This window comes from Rattus rattus, chromosome 1 (assembly GCF_011064425.1).
Source record: "Rattus rattus isolate New Zealand chromosome 1, Rrattus_CSIRO_v1, whole genome shotgun sequence".
In the NCBI taxonomy this organism is placed as follows: domain Eukaryota; kingdom Metazoa; phylum Chordata; class Mammalia; order Rodentia; family Muridae; genus Rattus; species Rattus rattus.
This window is the reverse complement of record NC_046154.1, coordinates 17164956-17187285: the sequence shown is the minus strand read 5'-3', so window position 1 is coordinate 17187285 and position 22330 is coordinate 17164956. Positions and strand designations below refer to the sequence as shown.

Genomic DNA, 22330 nt, shown 5'->3' with positions numbered 1-22330 from the left:
CCTAGAAGAAATCCCAGCCCTGAGCCAGGCCCCCTAAGAAGCCAAGGTAACCTTGCCATCTGTTGCACAAGACAACCGTGCCAATCATAATCAGCTGGCACAACTCCTACTGATTCAGGCAAGGACACCATAAGTCAGAAGTGACGAAGGAGTTGTCAAAGGCCACATGGCCTTGAGGGGAGCAATCTAGGTAACCCCAGGGGTTCAGGACTCCCCACACCCTTTTTAATGAGGCCACCTGGCAGGGAAATCAGAATCAGGGTGAGTTCTCAGAAACTTGGCCCCATCTAACCATTCCTCCTGTCATGGTAATTTCTCCAGTGGCTTCTAAATGATGGGAGTGAGGAAACCCAAGACTATAAACAGTGCTCTCCCTCTGCCAAAGGTGAGCGGAAAGTAATAAACTCATTCCTCTGGTAATTGGGACCAGCAAAGTCACTGGGTACCTCAAGAGATCAAGTGGCTCGGGATAGCAAGATCACACCTGCCCAAGGTGGTCAAATCCCCAGTCAGAAGGGCTCTGAGAGAACCCATTAAAAGTGCCAGAAAAAAGCAGCTCAGGTGGGCTGGAGAGATGGCTCAGTGGTTAAGAGAACTGACTGTTCTTCCAGACGTGTGAGTTCAGTTCCCAGCAACCACATGGTGTCTCACAACCATCTATAACAGGCCCTGTTCTGATGTGTCTGAAGGCAGCTACAGTATATTCATATAAATATAATGAACAAGTCTTTTTTTCTTCTTTAAGCAGCTCAGGTGACTAAGAAAACTGACAAAGCAAAATCTGAGGACACAGCTGGGTTGGTAGAGTGCTTGTTGTCCAGCACGTACTACCAGGCGTGGTGACACATAGCTATAATCCCAGCTCTCGTCGGTTCTTTACCTACAGGAAGATCTGAAGTTCAAGATAGCGGACAGCCTCTGTCTCCTTGGTGTCCAGCCTAAGCTGCATTACCCCTCTGTCCTATTGTCATCTTCCTCAAAGTTAGAAAGGAATTATGTGAGCCACTAGTTCACTTACCACAGCACCCCAGAGCCTGGCACCAGCCACACAGCAGGTGCCCTTTTTGATTGCTTTGGTTTTGTTTTTGTGTGTTTTAAGACAGAGCCTCAAGTATCCCAGATGGCCTCCACCTCACTAAGTAGCCAAGGATGAGCTTGATTCTCCTACTGCCTCCACATGCCAATTGCTGGGATTCCAGGCATGCAACTTACGTACATATTTATGAATAAATGGATGAGCGACACCTTTGACATTCATTTTTGTGACCGCCTCAAACGCTCGCCATGTCTCGCTCAGAGAGGGACTGACGGGTCCTCTAGCACAAAACTGATCAGACAAGAGTCACAGGTGACAGACACGACTGCAAGTAGAGAGGGATTAAAATCACAGCCTTCAGCAAACTAGGAAAGACCCGCCCCTCCTGGCCTTTGCCCCACCCCTCCAGGCTACCTTCCCCCTTTCCCGCTGCTCCGACTCCAGAGGTCACCTTAGGAACATAGGAAGCCCAGTGGGCATGCGCCCTACTGGCCGCTACCGCACACTCGCACTTCCTGTCCGTTTACTCGGGATACCGGAAGCTGCCTTCCACTCGTTGGCTCTTAGGCTGCTAGCGGACCTCAAGGGGAGAGGCCGGCTTCCCACCGCGGTGTTCGACGGGATGCCGGAGGGTAAGGGGTGGGGCTGACGTCAGGAGCCAAAATGGCGGCCGTGGTCGGGGTCTCCTTGAAGCGCGGCTTTTCGGCTACGGCTCTCGGCAGAGTCGGCCTGCAGGTGAGCCCCGGGGCCGTAGTTCAGTGGGGAGCCGTGCGGGTCACCGAGGCTGCCTGGGTGGAGAGTCCGCGGAGAAGCGGAAAGAGCCCGGGTCCAGGCCTCAGGAGAGGACTTACCAGCTCCCTGCTCCTGAGCATCCTTTCAGATAGCCAACCCGTGCTTCTCCCAAGCTGGAGAGTCGCGGCCGGGAGGAGGTTGGAAAAGATAACGGAAAGGCAGAGGTCAGGGAGGACAAGCGAATTGGTCAAGGTCATATGATGGGCGACCTGTTGTTGGAACCCAGAATCAAATCCTGATATTTGCGCTCGACCAACCTTGTGGTAAAAGGGAGGCCTGCGGGTTGTCTGGGGGCGGGACCCGGGAGACCAGGTCGCAACTCCAGGTTAGGCTGTTCTGCATCGGTAATGTCGGAGACCGCTGAACTCTGGAGGGCAATGCACTTGACCCGCAGAGAAAGGAAGACAGAAGAAAACGACCCAACCCCCGAAAGATGCGGACTGTAGAAGTTTGCAAGCAAGACCCAGTTCCCTGAAGTGTGTTTATTCAAGGGTGTGTAGCGGCACTGATCTCATACGGTTGGCATGGGATGACAGACAGAGCCTGGAGCTGCTTTTGTTAATACTACTGTAGTGGCTCTGTCATAGGTCTCCCCACACGCCCTATCCTCGGGAGCTGTACACAGTGAAAGCACTTAGAAAGGTGAGAGAAACTGCCTCTCCTTAAAGATTTACAAATACCATTCAGTCCTCTTCTGGGCTCCTGGACAGTCCTTCACAGGTGGACAACAGGAACTCCGAGAGACTTTCTTAGTGACTTAAAACCTGAGCCTCCTCACTAGTGGCCTCCCCCCCCCCCTTTTCTTGTAAACTGTAGATCCTGGGCAGGTTCTTTTGTGGGTTGTTTTTGTTTTGTTTTGTTTTGTTTAGATTTTTCCATTTGTACGTAGGAGTGTATAGGCACCATGCGTGTGCCTGTGGAGAAGAGGGAGCCGTATTTCCTGGAACTGGAGTTACAGGTGGTTATCAGCCGCCATGCGAGTGCAGAGAACTGAACTCTGCTCCTTCCAAACTGCTAGGACAAATCTCCAGCCTGTGACAGTGTTATTGTTTTGCTTAGATTTTGGCTTTTTGGACAGTGTCTTTATGCAACCCTGGCTGTCCTGGAACTCAGAGATCCTCCTGCTTCAGCACGTGGGAGCAAATGCTGAGATGAAAGGTGTGGATCTGTGCATCTCTGCGTACACACCTATCATAGCAGCACTTGGGAGGCTGAGGCAGCGAGATGAGGAGTGTGAGGACATCCTCAACTCCATATGGAGTACAAGGCCAACCTGGGCTACTTGGGACCCTGTCTCAACAACAAAAACAGACAGTGCCTTCCAGAGCCTCAGGCTGATGTCCCAAGTATTCAGTTAATGATCCTGTTTTGGTTGTTGAGAATTTCATGCATGACTACTGTATTTAAATTTTTTCCAATCCCCTCTCTCCTCCCATGCTCCCTCCCTTTCAAACTCATGACTTCTTTAATTAGCATGGCTAAATATATACGTACTCAATCTCTTTAAGTGCATTTAGTGTTCCTTATGCATAAAGTGTTTAGGGCTGAGAACATGGGATCCTAATGACACCAGTTCATGCAAGCGTGAATGGGAGAAATTTCACCAGGCCCCACCCCTAATTTAAAAGCTACAGCAATCAGTGACCACACAAAGGGGGTGTATCAGTTTTCTCGAGGGAGGAGCCTCCTGATAGGTTATCCAGTTAATAATTCCGGGTGACCTTGTTTACCGTCCTCTTTCTACATTGCTGAGGCAGCAGTGAGGTTGTGAGAGCCTCACTGTAAGGAGTGAGTTCTCAGGCGGGGCTTTCTAGAACGAAGTGAAGAAGAGACTGGTTTCAAAGGTCAGCATTAGGATTTCAGGAGAGGCCCTTGCCCACCTTTCTAGGGTAGTGAGAGTAAGAGAGGCCTCCTCCCTGTGGGAAGGTATATTTGTGCTCAAAAAGCCCCGTCCTGAGCTTGCTGTGGACTTTCCGTTCTGGTTCCAAATCTCCTGTGATTGCTGTGAACTCATAGGAACAGATCATTTCCTGAGCTGTGCCAGCAGTTTGGCCTGCTCCTTGTGAAGTGGGTATCCATACCGCCCTCCCCTTCGCAAAGGGGGAAGTGAGATCAGACTGGAGGAAGTGGGATCAGACTGGTTAAGAGATTCTCTAAAGAACGCGCAGCTTGAAGGTAACAGGGCTGGATCCCACTAACACACTTCAGATACAAGCCTGCCCCTTCCTTGAGTCTGTAGAGTTGGCTTTGCCTTCTTACCTTTGCCCACCTTCCTTCCTGGTGTCATATGTCTAGCTTCAGGCCTGCCCCTGAGGAAGATAGAGGAAATTCATCTTCTCCAGGATTATCCAGAGACATTCTTCCTTCGTGGCACACTCACTGGAGTCATAGATCGAGGGCCAGATGTGTTCACGGTCTCCACTCCCATGGGGAACCTGGCATATAAGTTGCTGGACAGGGAGGGAGAGAGAGCGAAGGAAGTCTCACACTTCGGCCCATCTCCCTGTCTGAGCAGTCTTTTTTAAAAGCAAAGGTTTATTAGGAAAAGCTCTGAGAGCCGAGGAGACGGCTCGGTGGCTGAAAAGGCGGGTTGGTCAGTTCTAATGACCAGAGCCCCGTCCCTAGAACCCACATGAAGGCGGAAGGAGGGAACCCACTTCAGAGTGTTCCTCTGCCCTCCACATGAGCACATCCTCGCCACCGACACCATGCACACAATCCAAATACATTTTTGTTTAAAAAAAAGTTTTAATGTAGATTTAGGCACAGACATTAGGGGAGAGGGAAAAACCATGAATGTACGCAGGTTTCTCAAGAGGAGGTTGCTTATTCTCCTTCCTAATACCAGGGGTCAGGGCAGGCTAACAGGACTCCTTGGGCCAGCATACCACGTGTCCTGATGTCCATCCTGTCTTTCCTCATTTGTTCACCAAGGCCCTCTGCTAATTGTCCCCTCACCGATTCATAGTTGTTCTCTGCCCTCATGGTTATGCACAGTACACAAGCATGCTGTGATTCCTGCCATCTTTCTGAAAATCACAAATCCAGGCTTGGAGAGATGGCTCAGCTCTCAAGAACACTTGCTGAGTTCAGTTCCCAGCTCCCATGTCCCGTCACTCACAGCCAGCTGTAATTGCAACTTTGGCAGATCCAGTGCCATCTTCTGGCCACCTCAGGTACCTGCACACATGGCATATACTCAGACACACACACACACACACACACACACACACACACACACACACACACGGCATACACGTGAATAAAAATAGGCTGGTGTGGTGGTATACACCTTTAATTCCAGCACTCACAAGGCCACGTAATCAGACCTCTGTAAGTTTGATGCCAGTCTGCTCTACTAGCAAGTTCCAGGATAGCCAGGACTGGATATAAGACCTTGTCTCAAAACAACAGGACTAACTGATTCCTAGCCATGGAAGGTGGATGCAGAATTGGCTGTTTAAGGTAATTCTTGGCTACATAGTAAATTTGAGGCCAGCCTGGGCTATGTGAGCCTCATCTCAAAGTAAATAAATATCCTTGATCGATTTCAATCTGACCCTAGTCCCTTTTGAATAGTGTGCCTGATCAAATGTCTCTATAGAAACAAATATTTAAATAGGAGAAAGACAATGAAGCTCCTTTGCAGGTAACCTGTCATTTCAGCAGGCCTAGGAGTCAACTGAGGGTGGTGAGCTCTTACTGCCCTCAGAGGGTACTGCTGAATTGGTCTTCCATACTATGGGGCCATAATTGGGTGTGTAGTATGGTCTCGGTACTCATGAGCAGAAACCAGAGATTTGCCGCATGTTCAAGGCCAGCCTGAACTGCATAGTAAGATGTTTTCATCCAGGAAGAATCTCAATACTATTACAGATGTATGTGATCTAAAATTACCTGAAGAGTCCAGAAGAGGGCGTAGGATGCATATTTGTATCGTCCCAGTACCCGTATAAACCAGGCATTGTGGGGCGTCCCTGCTGACCCAGCATGGGGGAACAGAGGCAGGAAGGTCCAGGTTCAGGGTCATCATCTCAGGGTTATTGTTCCTGGCTGTCTGACTCACATGACAGAGATTTTGTGTTGCTGAGATGCAGCAGAACAGAGCAGAACTTGTTTGTTCCCTAATTGGTGCTCAGATAGTCTTCATCATGAGTTTTCACTGGGTTTGGGAGGAGTGCTTTCTTTTTCAACAAATTTCTTTTTTTTTTTTTTCTGGGGCTGGGGCCCAAACCCAGGGCCTTGCACTTGCTAGGCAAGCACTCTACCACTGAGCTAAATCCTCAATCCCTGCTTTCTTTTTAAAAGCATAGTCTCTGCCTTTTCTGGCCTCAACTGCATGATCCTGCCTTCACCTCCCAAGTGTTGAATCAGCCCTGTGCCATCATCCCCAGATCTGTGCCAGTTTTAAAAATGTTACCATATTGGGTTTTTGGTTTGGTTTGGTTTTTTTGGAGACAGATTTCTCTGTGTAGCCCTGGCTGTCCTGGAACTCACTCTGTAGACCAGGGTGGCCTTAAAGTCAGAGATTCACCTGCCCTCCAAGTGCTGGGATTAAAGGGATACACCATCACCCCAGCTGTCATGTTGGGGTTAAAAAAATATTTTTTTAAAGATATATTTATTTATTTTATGTATATGAGCACACTGTAGCTGTCTTCAGACACACCAGAAGAGGGCATCAGATCCCATCACAGATGGTTGTGAGTCACCATGTGGTTGCTGGGAATTGAACTCAGGACCTCTGGAAGAGCAGTCAGTGCTCTTAACTGCTGAGCCATCTCTCCAGCCCAAAAAATATATATTTTTTTTTTATATTATTATTCTGTTGTATGATGAGGGAGCGGCATGTGCCACTGTGTGGATAGTCAGTTTTTTCCATCTTTACATGACTTCTGGGGATGAACTCAAGTTTTTAGGCTGCCATCGCAAGTACTTGGACCCTCTTGCTGGCCACAGTGTCTTGTTTTAAAAACGGAAGTAGCTTTCTGACTGGTTTGTTCGGATCTCATGTAATAAGTCTCCCTTCTAAGTGTCATTATCTCACATACATGCACAGCACAGTCTTGTCACCACCCAGGTTAGAAGTTGTACAGGCCGGTCCTGTGGCACTCACCTGTAGTCTTAGCATTTAGAAGGCCAAGGCAGGAAGATTGAAGTTTGGAATCCAGCCTGGACTGCATGGGACCCTGTCTCAACTGAAGTGTCACTGTGTTCTGTGGTTCTCAGGACAAAGACGAACCCACCTCAGTGTGATCATGCCCCCACGTCACCCCACACATCCTCACACCCGCTGTTTCCCCTGCCTCCTAACACTGCTCGTCTGGCTCCAGTTAAACCCCAGTCAGTGCAGCCCGTGACCTCCTCCCTCTCTTGGGAGGCTGGCTTCACCTCCTCAGGATCCCTCCGTGTACATCGTCATGTAGCTTCCACTTCACTGTAGGTCACCACAGATAAGTTCAATGGAAGGGAAGGTTCTGTCTGTGTCAGAAGTGAAGCTAAGTGCTGTGTCCCTGGCCCTGGGCCCATAGCTGGCTTCTCATGGGGAATAAGGTCTGTTGGATGTTGGTGAGTGTGCCTTCCAAGGAAGTGGGGTACCCAACCTGTCTGTGCCAGGAATATAGTTATCACACCAGTAAGTGGAGAAGTGTCTTGCAGTCTTTAATGTTTTTCTCTTTCCTCTTTTTGGCTTTTTCAAGTTTCAGGCCTGCCGAGAGGCACAGACAGCTGCTGCTGCAGCTCCCAGAATCAAAACCTTTGCCATTTACCGATGGGACCCGGACAAGGCTGGAGATAAACCTCGAATGCAGACATACAAGGTGGATCTGAATAAGTGAGTGTCTGGGAGGGTGGGAGGGCTCACTGGACTCAGTTACGTCTGGTTTCTGCTGTTACTTGTGATGCTAGGGACAGAGCTTGTAGGGTCATGCCCTTTGGGTCTTGAGAGACACAAAAATCTGATTCCCTTAATGTTACAGAGAATCAGATGTCCGTCTTTAAAGGTCAGATAAATGGCTCTCTGAATGTGCCCTCTCGATCCCTCCTCCCCCTCCTCCTCCCTCCCTCCCTCCTCCCTCCCTCCCCCTTTTTGTAGTTCAGGTTCATCTTGAACTCATTACTTAGCTGAGGAAGGAAGGCCTTGAGTTTCTAATCTTCCTCCCTATACCTCCCCACTTCTGGGGTTACGGGCATGGGTCGTGTGGGCTACCATACCTGGGGTACGAGGTGCTGGGGTTGAGCCTGTAGCTTCATGCACTCTGTGTAAGTACTAGCCAACTGTTTTATTAAGGAAAAAGTAAAAATATTGCCAGATACTTAGAAGACAAAAAATTTTGCAATTCAAAACTCAGTAAGACGGGTGATGGTGGCACATACCTTTAAACCCAGAGCTTTGGGAGGCTGGCAGGCAGGCAGATCTCTGTGAGTTTGAGGCCAGCCTGGTCTGCATGAGCTCCAGAACAGCCATGGTCACACAGTGAAACCTCTTAAAAAACAAAACAAGAACACAAACCTACCTCAGTAATATGAGGCTAAAATTATAAAATTTTAAAAATATATAATACCATTAAAGAATTAGCTTTAATATAAATGTAAATAGTGAATTAATCTGACAGTTATATTTCTTTACCTTATGCTAGTCGCAATAACCACACAGAGAAACAAAGATTTCAAGCTACACTCAATAGCTGAACAGTTAAATGCTCAACCTTAACCCCTAAGCTAATCTGGCTGCCTCCCAGCCCTGTCCCCTGAGCCCTGTCCTCCCAGCCCTGTTCCCCCCAGCCTGTCCTCCCAGCCCCCCCCAGCCCTGTCCCTCCCAGCCCTGTCCCCCAGCCCTGTCCCCCAGCCCTGTCCTCCCAGCCCCCTGTCCCCCAGCCCTGTCCCTCCCCAGCCCTGTCCCCCCAGCCCTGTCCCCCCATCCCAGACCCCCCAGCCCTGTCCCCCCAGCCCTGTCCCCCCAGCCCTGTCCTCCCAGCCCTGTCCCACGGTACTTGCATATTATTATTGACCTGGCTCTTCGGGCTCCAGGGGTGTTTGTGTTTTCAGGATCTCTCCGAACCCCTTCCTTATGGCTCCAAATCCTCCATTCTCCTAGGTGATCTGAATCAACCCCTCTCCCTCTACCAGACCCTTCCTCTGACTGGCAGAAGTCTCGCCCTAATTCTCTATTTTGCCTAGCCATTGGGTGATCAGGTGGAGAATAAATGGTAAAACTGTTTACACAGACCTCAGACAGGAGATTCTTGTAGTTTAAGCACTACAGTGCCATGTCAGGATTGAACAAGGTAGGAGGGCTTAGGAATCCTCATTTAAATAATACAAGGGTAAACTTTGTACAGCACCGCAGTAGCCTTCCCCAGCTCCCTTTCAGCAACGGTTGAGTAGGCTTTCCTCAGACAAACCCAGGGAGCATAGGAATGACTGGAGGCGGGGCTGGAGAGATGGCTCAGCGGTTAAGAGCACTGACTGCTCTTCCAGAGGTCCTGAGTTCAAGTCCCAGCAACCACACAGTGGCTCACAACCATCTGTAATGAGATCTGATGCCCTCTTCTGGTGTCTGAAGACAGCTACAGTGTACTCATATAAATAAAATAAATAAGTCCTAAAAAAAAGGAATGACTAAAGGCACTAGAGAGAGACTGGCCTTGAGCACAGGGACTGAACGAGCCCTAACCTCACAGACTAAAACTCTGGGAAGCAGAGAATATGGAGAATGTGGGGACCCTGGAAAGACTCAAGGAGGAATACAAGCTCTGTTTGAACCTCTTCCTAGTGCTTGAATCTGCCATGTTGATTACCATCTAAAAACTGAAGTGTGGACACTCCTCAGGAAAGCTTGGTGGGATCCAGGACTGCTGGTTACACAGAGACACGGGGAAGGAGGCAGACTGGCTAGGCATGGCGACCCAAGGATCCCATCACTTGGGCCTTAGAAATATAAGGACAAGAATTCCAAGTTCATCCTCAGCTAGGCTGGCCAGGACTGTATGAGACCTTACCTCAAACAAATGAACAGAGCTGGCTCAGCTGGTAAAGTACTTGTGGGCCTTAGAAAACCTAAGTTTGGTCCCCAGAACACATGCAAACTGTGGGGCATGGCTAGCATGTACGTCCTATCCCAGCACTGTGGAAGCAGAGACAGGCAGGTCCTCAGCCTGGCCTCTGATAGCCTCAGTTCCCCATCCTTGGTTCCACAGAACGTGCACACACACATTTCATGGTCCTGCAGTGTTAGTCTTGCAGGATTGTAACTGAGCCCCCTCTACCCATGCCAGGCAGCTCACAATAGTCTGCAACTTCCCCTCCAGGGGATCTGATACCCTCCTCTGGCCTCTGAGAGCACTTCATACACACACACACACACACACGCACACACACACACATGCACACACACACACACACACACGGACACACACATAAACAGGAAAGAAAAGTCATGACTGATTTGCAGTTGTGGGGAATATTCCACACCAAATCAGTGGCAAAATTTTTTCAAGCCATATGGTATGCTTATGGAGAAGTGGTCCCAGTACATTTTTAGAGGTCAGTTAATAGAAAATTTGGTGGCACACTGACAGGGCAGGTGGACCTCAGAGATTTGAGGCCTGCCTGGTCTACAAATCAAGTTCCAGGACAGTCAGGCACACAGAGAAACCTTGTCCTGGACAGAACAAACAACAACAACAGAAAAGAATGAATGAATTTGAAGAGTCACAGAGAAGTAAATAACAGGTCAGTGCAGGAAACCACAGCCTTGCAGAGTTAAGTAAGAGCCAGCCGTGCTCTGAGCTCCTGCCAAGGAGGTTCACAGATCGGTGCTTAGGGTTTAAGGGCTTTTTTTTTCTAATGTCTTCTCATGAGCCTGAGGCAGGAGGCTCTCCAGTTTGAGATTACCCTGGAACATGAAAAGGCTTAAAACCAGTCATCTAAGACTTTACCTTAGAAGGTAGGAAAGGAGGTTGGAGGTACAGCCCAGGGGTACTTAGCATGCAGGAGGCCCCCAGTGCCACAGAAACAGTATGAAGGCAGGGCCAGGCACGGCTTTGTGCTTCTGCCATCCCAGCTACTGATTCCAAGGTAGAGCATACAAGTGCGAGGCCAGCATAGCAGTGCATGAGACCGTTTAAATTACATTAATGAGTCTGAGGATATAGCACAATAGCACAACAGTAACAGTTAGCCAGCCTTGAGGTTCCCCCAGTCCAAAAAAAAAAAAAGGAAAAAATAGGCCAAATCAAAAAAAAAATAAAATTAACAGAAAAGGCCAGTAAGAAGACTGCTCTCCCACTGCTCTTCCAGGTCCTGAGTTCAATTCCCAGCAACCACATGGTGGCTCCGACCATCCGTAATGAGATCTGATGCCTCTTCTGGTGTGTCTGAAGGCAGCTCAGTGTAATATTCAATAAATAAATAAAATCTTAAAAAAAAAATACTTAGCCCAGTGGGGATGATGCTTCCCTAGGATTTAAAAAATCAGGCATAACAGCAAGTTCAAAGCCACCTAAGCTGTCATCAGACCCCTGTCTCGGAAAAAAGAAATTGAGGGGAGCTGGGCTGAGGCTCCCGTGTTGAACTTACTTGCTTTTGAGCCCTTAAGCTCTTTCTAAAATAAAAAACAGCCAGATAAAAATCCCACTACCAACTCCAGACCTTGTAAAGGCTCATTGGTAATGATGTGCCTTGAGACATTCAGCTTCAGCAATTGTGATGAAGTGAACTAAATCCCAACAGGACACTTGTGGCTGCTCTTCCAGGAGGTCCTGAGTTCAATTCCCAGCAACACGCATGGTGGCTCACAACCATCTGTAATGGGATCGATGTCCCCCTCTTCTGATCTGTCTGGGGACAGCTTTGTGCTCACATAAATAAAAAGTAGATCTTTTAAAAAACAAAACTACAACTCACTGTGGCTCATGTAAGATTCCTGCCAGCCCCAGGACACTTGTCACATCTGGACTGCGGCTCTCTGCATGCATGCCAGCTTGTGTATAAGTGCTGCAGAGCCGGGGACTGCAGCTTCTCTAGAGCTGGTTACAGGCGGTTACAAGCTGCCCAGCGTCAGGGCTGGGAACTGAACTCAGGTCCTCTGCGAGTACAGCATGGGCTCTTGTGCTCTTCACTGCTGAGCCATCCTCAAGTCCAGTTTATTCTCTTTTATCATCCTTACCGTGTTTCCTGTTACAATCATGTAACGCTCATATCAGGAGCAACCAAGTTCAAGGCAGCCTGGACTACATAGTAAGACACCATCTCAACAAACAAACAAGAACAGACAGACAGACAGGCTGAGGAAGTGGCTGAGTGGGTAAAGTGTGAGCTTCACAAGCATGAGGGCCTAAGTTTGGAGCCCAGCATTCATGAAAGAAGCCAGGCAGTGCTCCTTGCTCCTGTAATTGGCTCTAGAGTAGAGGAGCAGACACAGGAGGATCCAGATCGGGGGCTGCCTATCAACCTAGCTGAAAAACAGCAGCTCCGGGTTCAGTGAAAGACCCTGCTCAAGGGAATAAGACTGAGCAATACAGGAAGACTCTAGACATCCTCCTCCGGCTTCCACGCACACGCCTGTATGTGTGTAGCGTGTAGTTTTTGCTACCCCACTGTAAGGTCACTTTAAGTTCCTGGCAGACCACACTTCCAGCCCCACCCAGGTTCCCCCCGATCCGAGGATAAAACACTTGCACATTAACTTATTTTCTTTAACTGCTTATTTTATATAACTGCTTTGGCTCAGTTGCTGGACGCTTCTAATCTCCCATGGCTAGGGTGCCCTTCCCAATACTCTTAGCTCAGCACACTAAATCTGACTCAGCTTTAGTTGCTACCTCAGCTCTAGTGGGCCCCAGTTGGGCCCAATCCACCATAAGTGGCTGGTTACTCAGAAGCATGGTGAAAATCCCTTTCCCTCTCTGTGGCTCCTCGCCTACTCCTGTGAGGACCCGGAAGTCCCGCCTCTTTCCTTACGCCCAGCAATTGGCCCCTGGCATCTTTATTGATAATTCAAAGAACCAATTGGGAACCACTCCCTACATATGTGCACCTGCATATACATAGGCATGCACTACACACACACACACACACACACACACACACACACACACACACACACACACACACACACACACACACAGGGGGGGTTGCACACCTTTAATCTCCAGCACTCAAGAGGCAGAGGCAGGAGAATCTCCTGAATTCGAGACCAGCCTGGTGTACAGAGTGAGTTTCAGGACAACCAGGGCTTTTACATAGAAAAAGCATATCCGGAAAAAGAAAAAGAAGAAAAGAGCACAGCACAAAAGGAATAAACACATACAAGTGTGCAGTAGTTAAACTCTGCTGCTGATGGATTCAGTGTGTCCTGTGTCCGGTGTCTGCAGTAGTGAAGTCAGATGCTGGCCATAGCAGAACTGAGCTCTTTTCTTCATCAGGTGTGGACCGATGGTGCTGGATGCTCTAATCAAGATTAAGAATGAAATCGATTCTACTTTGACCTTCCGAAGATCATGCAGAGAAGGTGAGTGGTTTCATTATCACTAGATCTTGGCCTGCCTCTGACTACCATGAGGTGTGGCTCCCACAGACGGCAGCACCCTGGAGAGCTACAGCCCTGCAAGGTGACCTTGCTTCTGAGACCAGTACAGCGTTAGGGAGTGCCCTGATGGGGCAGTAAGGGAATGAAGGAAGAGTGGACACCCAGATATGGAGGAAGCTTAGACCAGGTGGGCAAGCAGCTACACAAGCCAGAACCTCAGGGTGTTTGTTACCCACAGCATAGGATGAGGTTAGCCAGTGTAGGTAGGAGGACTCTGGCGCAGTCTCAGACAGTAGTCATCTGAGAAAAGAAGCGATGGCTGCTGCACTGGTCAGTCACTCATAAACACTCACGCTTAGACCAAAGGGGACCGGGCTGTCCTTCTGCGCCTCGCCTGGGGGAAGACCTTGTCATTTCCACAGGCTTCACATGACCTGTCACAACACACACCCACTCAGGACCCTTCTAATCCCCACACCCTGCTTGCTGTATGTCACCTTCTTTTTCATGGGATTCAGCTTCCAAAGTGTGAACTGTGGTGCAGGTTCTGATCTCCCTGGGGAGCTCTATCTCGAGGTTCCTGTGTCCCAGCAGCACCAGTGAGGACAGACTAGCTGGCATTTGCCTCGTGAGCTCTTTGTTAGTGGGAGGTGGGAGTTTTTGGCTGAGGCCTATCCAGTGTCCTTGTCACGGGGTGATGTGCTTGTGCTGTGCTGCTGAGATGTGAGAAGACAGCTTCCTCCTCTAATGCTATGCACTTAGTCTGTGTGTCTGAGAGTGCAGAGCGAATGTGGAGCACTGGGGTGGCTGGCAACTCAGCTCTGGACTACGCAGCGAGACTGAAAAAAAAAGAAAAGAAAAGCCAGGCAGTGTGGTGCACGCTTTTGCAGAGGAAGGTGGATCTCTGAGCTTGAAGCCAGCCTGGTCTACAGAGGGAGTTCCAGGACAGCCAGGGCTACACAGAAATCCTGTCTCAAAAACAAACAGAGAGAGAGAGACACACACAGAGTCAGAGACACAGAGAGAGAGAGAGAGACAGAGACATACACAGAGAGAGAGAGAGAGAGAGAGAAGAAAAAATAATTGCTAGTGATAATACAACAAAGATAATATACTTTAAAATAGGATTTCGAGTAAAAATCAAATTAATTTAGTAATATTTTTTTTAAAAAAGCTTAAAAGGCCCTGAAGCCCAGCTGGCTCTTTGGTCAAGGAGCCTGTCTGTCAGACAAAAGCTGTTGTGTCTTTTTTTTTTTTTTTTTTTTTTTTTTTTTTTTTGAGCTGGGGACCGAACCCAGGGCCTTGTGCTAAATCCCAACCCTCTTTTTTTTTTTTTTTTTCTTTTTTTTTTTTTCGGAGCTGGGGACCGAACCCCGGGCTTTGTGCTTGCTAGGCAAACGCTGTTGTGTGTCTTAATGTTAGGTAGGTAGGTGACTGTGTAGACCTGTTATGTGGGGAGTGGACCTGCTGAGTCACAGGACTCCACAAGGACATGTATTGAGCTGGAAACCAGAAGTTAGGAACAGAGGCCGTCTCCATGTCTGCTCAGCGGCCGCCCCTAACCTTGGAAACCTGGGATTAAACAAAGATGGAAGGAGCCAGCTAGGCCTTCGGGGGACTGAGGATGTAGCTTAGAGGGTAACTGTGTGCCTGGTTCAAGCTGAGGTCTAGGCAGGAAAGAAGGGAGAAACGGACATTAGTGCAGTTACTGACGTGATCACCTGGTGTCCCCTCAGGGATCTGTGGCTCTTGTGCCATGAACATCAACGGAGGCAACACGCTGGCATGCACGCGCAGGATCGACACAGACCTTGGCAAAGTCTCGAAAATATACCCTCTTCCGCATATGTATGTGATCAAGGATCTAGTCCCCGTGAGTGTGCGGCAATCCCTCTGTGGCAGGGGTGGGGTCCTGCTGTGGTGTTTGGAGCGGCTAGGTCCAGTGTTCACAGCTTCTTCGGTGCGAGTGATAGAACAATCAGATACTCCCTGTGTCTATGGGATCCACAGTGTCCCCAGAGGCATTAGGAATCCCCCTTCCCAGAGCCACACCAGTGTGGCTGGCATGTGTGACCGTGACAGGTGATGCGCCTGAACACCCTGAAGCTCAGATGGTTCGTGTGTTTGGGAATAAGGGCTTAGAATTTCAGAGTTGGAACTGCCCGAGAAAGGAAGGATTTGGCCATAGCCGCAAAGTATTTGTGTGGAATCTCAGTGGGAAGCAGAGAGGCTTGACTTTGCTCTCAGTCCCTCCCTCTGCTACCTCAGGCACCTTCCCTGCCTTGAGGCAGCAGGAGAAAAGACTCCAGGTACTGTGACTTCAGCTGGTGGGGAAGACATTTCCCAGCTCTGTGGTCACTGCCTCTGCAGAGTTTGGTTTCTGTGCGTCATGGTGGGAAAGTGTGTGGTGTATGTGAGCTGTCGGAAGAAGCCAGCCGCTGAAGGCCCTGCAGGATCTGATCCCTCTCCTTTCCCTCCTTTCCCTCAGGACTTGAGTAACTTCTATGCACAATACAAATCCATTGAGCCCTATCTGAAGAAGAAGGATGAGTCCCAGGAGGGCAAGCAACAGTATCTGCAGTCCATCGAGGACCGGGAGAAGCTGGTCATTACTTAAATCTATTGTCATGGTTGGCAGGGTGCTTCCTGGATGTTGGGGAGCAGTAGGGTGATGCAGAACACTTAGTGTGCTCTGAAGGAAATTGGCGGCTCTCTGACCTGAGGGGAGTAAGTTGCTAGGCTGTGGCAGAACACTTATCTAGTGTGCTCAAGGCCCTGAATCCATCCCCAGTGCTGGAGAGCCAAGGAAAGAGCAGCTAACCCAAGGGTGGGCCCCTGCCTCAGCATCAGGGTCAGCATGCGTACCTGTGAAGGCCCAGAGTGGACCAAAGAGCGGGCACAGCTGAGGGCGGCTGTCAGGGCAGGGGATTACATGTGGCAGAAGAGAGCAGTATCTAAGATGCTTGCTCTGTAGAGGGTGATAGCCAAAACCAAGCTGTTCTCTCTCGGGGGAGGAGAGGTTAATAACATGCACACATGCTGCCCATTCAGTCTCTGTGGCGGTGTGGTAGTGGAGGGGGTGTCTGTGGCAGTGTGGTGGTGGGGTGGGCAGACTGGAAGTAGAGCCTTGCTGTCTGTCTCTAAGCGTGCCGAGTCTGACTGGGCTGATTGGTCCTGGCCTTCTGGAGTTACTGCCCTTGAGTCAGGGCACAGTGTTTTTGTTGAGGAAAGGACTGTGTTACAGGCTGACCCAAGTGCCTCCCCATCCCACATGCCACATCTGGTTTCTGCGCTGCTGGGGACCCATCCCAGGGCCGTGTGTTTGTCCAATAAGACTGCCGACTGAGCCTGGCCCCAGCCCTGGGCTATGACACCTTGGGTGGAGGATTTAGAGTCCAGCTTTCCCCTGCCTTCCTGCCTGAGAAGTGCCCACTGATGGGCAAGCATGCTGACTCGGCTAGTGGACCGAGCCCACTTTAGTCACCTCCTTCCTTTCTGAGCCCCTGGACTCTGGCCATGGACATTTTACCAGTGTCAGTGCATGAGTGCCTAGCGGATTCTCTTGTCATTCAAGTCAGAGAACACGTGCTGGTCCATCCTCACAGGAACGGCCAGTTAGTGACGCTAGAAGGCCAATGAGCGCCTTCGTGAGGACATCACTGCCTTTCACCACTTCTACCTCCCATTCTTGCACTTCCAATCCAGGCTGGGCAGAGCGAGGGAGCATCGCTTTGAGGTGGCTTTATTAGGTGATTCCTGCCTATGATGCTAGCACTTGGAAGTCTGAGCCAGGAGGAGTCTCATGAGTTCCAGGCCAGCCCAGGCTACAGAGTCTCAAAATAAACACACACACCCCACCCCACCCCAATATGCAGCCAGAGCTGTACCCTGGTGGTGGAGGTCTTGCCTAGCTTGCACAGGCCCAGGGCTCTGTCCCCAGCACCACGTGAAGCATGGCCACAAGTGACAGACATTTGTGTAGCTTCTTTTTGGTTTCTTAATAGGCTACATGGAACAAATAATTGAATGTACTGTGAACTACTTTTAATTTTTTGCATTCCTGTGTGTGTGTGTGTGTGTGTGTGTGTGTGTGTGTACTCTCAGACTTGCAAAGGATTTGTTTGCTGTTGACCCACATGTGCTATGCAGCCCTCCTGCTACTGTGGCATAATGGCAGTGTGGCTGGCTTCTCACCACACATCCAGTCTAGGCAGCCAGTTGTCTGCCTCCATCGGGTCTTCAGCTGCAGTGTTGGACATCCTGTCTCCGTCACTGACCCGTGTGAGCAGACCAACACCCCCACCACCAATCCCATGTGAGCAGACCCCTCTGGGTTGCTGCTTGTTGCCAGAATCAGAGAATCCAACCTAGGAGGCACAGAGAGGGCTTGAGGCCATGTGGCAAGCGTATGAACAGGATGCCAGCGGCACGTGGGGCTCAGGCGTCCTAGTTGACCCTTCCTTCCCCCCTGGAGTTCAAGGGTCAGTGTGTGAGACATGGAGGGCAGCTTAGGGTGCTCCCATGAAAAACTTGAGGACTGCCCAGCTTGACAGACACTGGACAGACTGCCAAAGAGAGAGCTTCAGTGCCCCTCACTGCAGACTGCACCCTGGTTGGGAACAACTCCTCGTTCATGGCTCTTGTAGGTCAGTGGGGGTGGTTAGTGACTCCCCAGTCTACGTGCATTGTTGTTGGACGTAAGGCCCTGGTCTTTGATCCACAAGAGGTTTGCATTTCATTACAAGATCTTTTTTTTATGAATCTATTACACTGCCACAAACCACCCTTCGCATTTCACCAAAAAAGCACAGGTAGGCTGGCCCTCTGCTGTGTGCTGCGCCCAGTGTCTGACTTCCTTTCTCTCCACACAGGACGGATTGTATGAGTGCATCCTTTGTGCCTGCTGCAGCACCAGCTGTCCCAGTTACTGGTGGAATGGAGACAAGTACCTGGGGCCTGCAGTTCTCATGCAGGTGGGTGTCCCTGTCTCAGACAGCCCCAAGCCCTAGAGGACAATGGCCTGCAGGAGGCAGCTGCCTGCAGAAGGATGCTGTCCAGTGCCCTGCAGTACAGAGGGGAAGCCAGCTCACTGGGCTCTCAGCAGAGCTGAAGCTTCACCTTGCTGTGCCTGTGTAGTGGAGAGGGCCACCCCAAAGGGAGGGACCCAGTGTGAGCTGGATCCCTGAAATGTGGGCTGTGTGGTTGGGGGAGGTGTCTTGAGGGGCAGCTGCTCATCGGAAGGCAGGAAGCTGGGCTGGGGGCTGTTTGGAAAGAGTTTTGTCCTTACCTGTCACATGTGTATAGCTCAGTGCAAAGAAAGTGTCCATTTCCAGGAAGCTGGGATTCAGATTTGTGGTCATTGCTTTTCAGAGAGTGTTAGGCAACTCAAGATAACTTCATGTTTCCCATTTTCCAGTAAAAAGGAAGTTACTGGCTGTGTGAGCACACAGTAGTGTTGACCTTGCCATGGGCAGGCGGGTGGGCTCACGGGATCTGAGTTGTTGGAAACCACACAGGTCTCAGAAACCCAGCTGGGAGCGGTCCGGGGCCTGCGGTAAACCATCGTGAGTTTGCTGCTCTCAGGGCGTGTGTTGATTGACAGAAAGTAGTCAAATTGTCTATGACGGTACCATAGCTCATTATGCATGTAATCCCGTGCACTTGGGAAGATTATGAGTTCAGGGCCAGGCCTGGCTACAGACCTAGCCTTAGAATAACAAAGAAACCAGGCCTGGTGGTGCTGTGTCCCTGTAAGTTCAGCCCTGGACTCAGAGGGAGGCAGATCTCTGAGTTCCAGGTCAGCTAGGGCTACAGTGAGACCCTGTCTAAAGCATGCATTTATTCAGTGGCAGCTTCTAGCACAGGCAGGTGCTGTGACAAGAGGAAAAGCATTTGGCACAGCCCACCCTCCCTAATTAGAACCTGGAACAACATGAAGAGCTGATGCCCAGGACCATATCATTGAGCACCGAGGTGCCAAGCCCAGGGTGGATCAAAGGCTTGTGGCGAGTGGACACACAGGGTTAGGAGAGAGTGTGGAGCCTTCCTGCAAGGCAAGAACTGTGGGGCAATGGCAGGCTTCTGCCCTGCTGAGCCTGTCCAGGCCGGCCCCTCACGCCAGCTACCACGCCCTGCTTTCCCAGGCTTATCGCTGGATGATCGACTCCAGAGACGAATTCACAGAGGAGCGCCTGGCCAAGCTGCAGGACCCCTTCTCTCTCTACCGCTGCCACACCATCATGAACTGTACACAGACCTGCCCCAAGGTATGGCAGCCGTGGCCGAGCCGCTTGAGGTGGATGCCTGTTGTCTCAGGTGGGGCTTGGAATGGCTCTCAGTCGCAGACTCCACCAGGTCCCAAGAAGGCCAGGCCTTCCTTGTAGGTCCACAGAGATGGAAGGGGAAGAATGTCTCCAGGGCCCACAGGTAGGAAGCTGCGGTCAGCTTGAGTACAGGAGCCAGGTGCCAACGCTGTGGGAGGCAGGGTCCCTCAGCCTGTGCCACAGCTCTGGCTACCCATCTGCTTCCGCCTCATGTCCCCGCCTCTCCTCATCTCTTGTTATGTTGTCCTGTTTGAGGCAGAATGTCTCCACATAGCCATGGCTGTCCTGGAACTCACTCTCTCTGTAGACCAGGCTGGCCTTGAATCCAGCCTGCCTCGGCCTCCTGAGTGCTGGGACCAAAGGCGTGCACCACCCCCACCCAGCTCCCATTCCTGAGAGGGACCTCTTGTCATCTGTGGGTGCCTTCTGATCGGGTGCCAACTGCGGACATGTCAGCCTTGGCCACTGGGCAAGAAGAACTGAGGAGGGACCCTGACTGCCCTTCAGGCGGGAACCGGGCAGCAGGATAGGAAGCTATAAAGTAGCCACTTGGCAGGGTGGAGACGTCTGGGAGACTTTGCTAGAAGGGCCCAACCCCAGCAAGTCTTCAAGTCCTATGTGAGGACAGGCTGAGGCTGCACAGGAGAATGCAGCGCTGCCCTGTGAAGCCAGTTGTGCAGCCCACAGTGTACCGTCTGCCCTGCCTTTCCTGTGCCACACCCTCTGGACCTTACCTTGTGTACGGACCTTGGAGATCAATCAATCGCTCTGTGTTGATTTGTGAAGAGCCTGGCCTGTCTTGGGTCATTTTCTCTTTAATACTTTAGTTTCTGAGTTACTCTCCTAAATTGAGAGGCCCTCCCCCCAACCTCAGATAAGTCAGGGCTGCCACGTACCTGCCATTTCCCTCCCTACTTTGGCAAGGCTGGCCCTGACTAGGATATGTATCTTGGTCCTGTGGGGCCCTGCTGTAGCCAGGGCTGCTGGTATTGGCCAGTCAGACGCAAGAGATGAAGCGATCCCAAGCTTGTTTCTTACAGCTCTTTTGAGAGTACGTAGTCTCTGCCGTCGCTGACTCACTCACAGCAGTAATGGTGTCTGGCAAATCTTAACCCTGGCCTGTGGTCCTAAGGAAACTCCACCCTGGGTGTCTTGAACAGTCAGATGCTGCCCCCCGCCTTGTAGTCAGCGTAGGACATCCTGGAGCAGGGCTGCCTTTCCACGCTCACTGACTTTTGAGGAGCTGGATCTGCACACCACTCTCCTGGGAAGGGGCTTGGCTGCCTCTCTGTTCCCTCCCATCATACCTGGTACTGAAGCTCTTCCCTTCCCTCTAGGGTCTGAATCCAGGAAAAGCAATTGCAGAAATCAAGAAGATGATGGCGACCTACAAAGAGAAGCGGGCATTGGCTTAACCCTGTCCATGCTGAGTGTGGCTGTCAGCTCTGGCGTGAGTCCCTTCAAGCCCCCGGAGTGTCTCTGAGTACAGCCTATGTAATAAACATTTAGGAGATAAATAGGTGTCACTCTCTGTTATTACTAAAGACAATCTCAACCAAGTCCTTGCTGCCAAGGACTGAAGGCACCAGGGAATCCTTGTCCTTGATGAGGTAGACATGGCTCCAGACCTGAGCCCTGATGAAGATTGTGGACAACCAGCGCTGGAGTATGTCCCCAGCACTATGCTCACCTGCCATGTAGTCCCACATAGTCCCAGCCCCCACAGGATTAGCTAGCAGCCATGTGCAGAGCCATTTGCAGTCATCAGGACTATATACTGGTCAGCCTCTCCACACCGTGGAAGCAAGGTTTGAAATTATTCCAGCACACAGCGGTGACCCTGACCAGCTACAGGCTGGTAGGCTCTACAGAGACTCTCTCGAGACCTCAAAAGGCAAAGCTGCATTCCCCACCACAGCTGCCCTGACCCCTCTTCAAACCACACAGGTAATGCTGGGCCAACAGCATGCAATGGGAAGTATACCAGCTGAGGCAGAGGGAGTTGAGGCCAGCCTAGGCTACATAGTAAGTTTCAGGCCAGCCTGGGCTACATAGTGAAATCAGGTCTAAGGAGAAAATAAGAAGGAAAAATGAAAGGCCTCTTGTTCTGCATTCTGCATTTGTTTCCTGAATGTTTGACCTATCTAAAGTTCCCTTCAAGCCAGATGTGACAGTAGTGGATGCCACCCAGTGTGTAGGTGAGCAGGAGTCTATGGCATTACCCTCCACCCTTGCCTTCGCAGCCACTGAGTAACAGATGTAACTATTCCAGCGTTAAAACTTGGGGGCTTGGGCTGGAGAGATGGCTCAGCGGTTAAGAGCACTGACTGCTCTTCCAGAGGTCCTGAGTTCAATTCCCAGCAACCACATGGTGGCTCACAACCATCTGTAATGGGATCTGATGCCCTCTTCTGGTGTGTCTGAAGACAGCTACAGTGTACTTGTATATAATAAATGAATAAATCTTTAAAAAAAAAAAAAACTTGCGGGCACCACTCTCACTTGGCAGACCAGTCTAGAGTTCAAAATGGAGTCACTCGTGTCAACGTTCTACACACCTACCAGATGGTTCCCTGACTTGACTAGGCCAGAGAGAAAACAGTCCTGACACAGTGATCAGCTGATGTTTGCCAGGCAGCCACTGTCCAT

General features: G+C 50.4%; 1 protein-coding gene across 1 annotated transcript; it reads left to right on the top strand.

The window, feature by feature from the left end:
- Positions 1-1580: 1580 nt before the first annotated feature.
- On the top strand, positions 1581-21198 carry Sdhb (succinate dehydrogenase complex iron sulfur subunit B). Its single transcript, XM_032895252.1, has 8 exons — positions 1581-1771; positions 7528-7661; positions 13255-13340; positions 15095-15231; positions 15847-15963; positions 18230-18331; positions 19502-19624; positions 21019-21198. Exons 1-8 carry the CDS (start codon positions 1700-1702, stop codon positions 21094-21096), a joined length of 849 nt encoding a protein of 282 aa, XP_032751143.1. The 5' UTR covers positions 1581-1699; the 3' UTR covers positions 21097-21198.
- Positions 21199-22330: the final 1132 nt, after the last annotated feature.

Bases quoted from the DNA above. Each gene is read 5' to 3' on its own strand.
- Sdhb (XM_032895252.1), top strand. From the start codon at position 1,700: ATGGCGGCCGTGGTCGGGGTCTCCTTGAAGCGCGGCTTTTCGGCTACG. The intron at 7,662-13,254 runs GTGAGTGTCTGG...TTTCTTCATCAG, and splicing joins TACAAGGTGGATCTGAATAA to GTGTGGACCGATGGTGCTGG. The intron at 19,625-21,018 runs GTATGGCAGCCG...CCTTCCCTCTAG, and splicing joins GTACACAGACCTGCCCCAAG to GGTCTGAATCCAGGAAAAGC.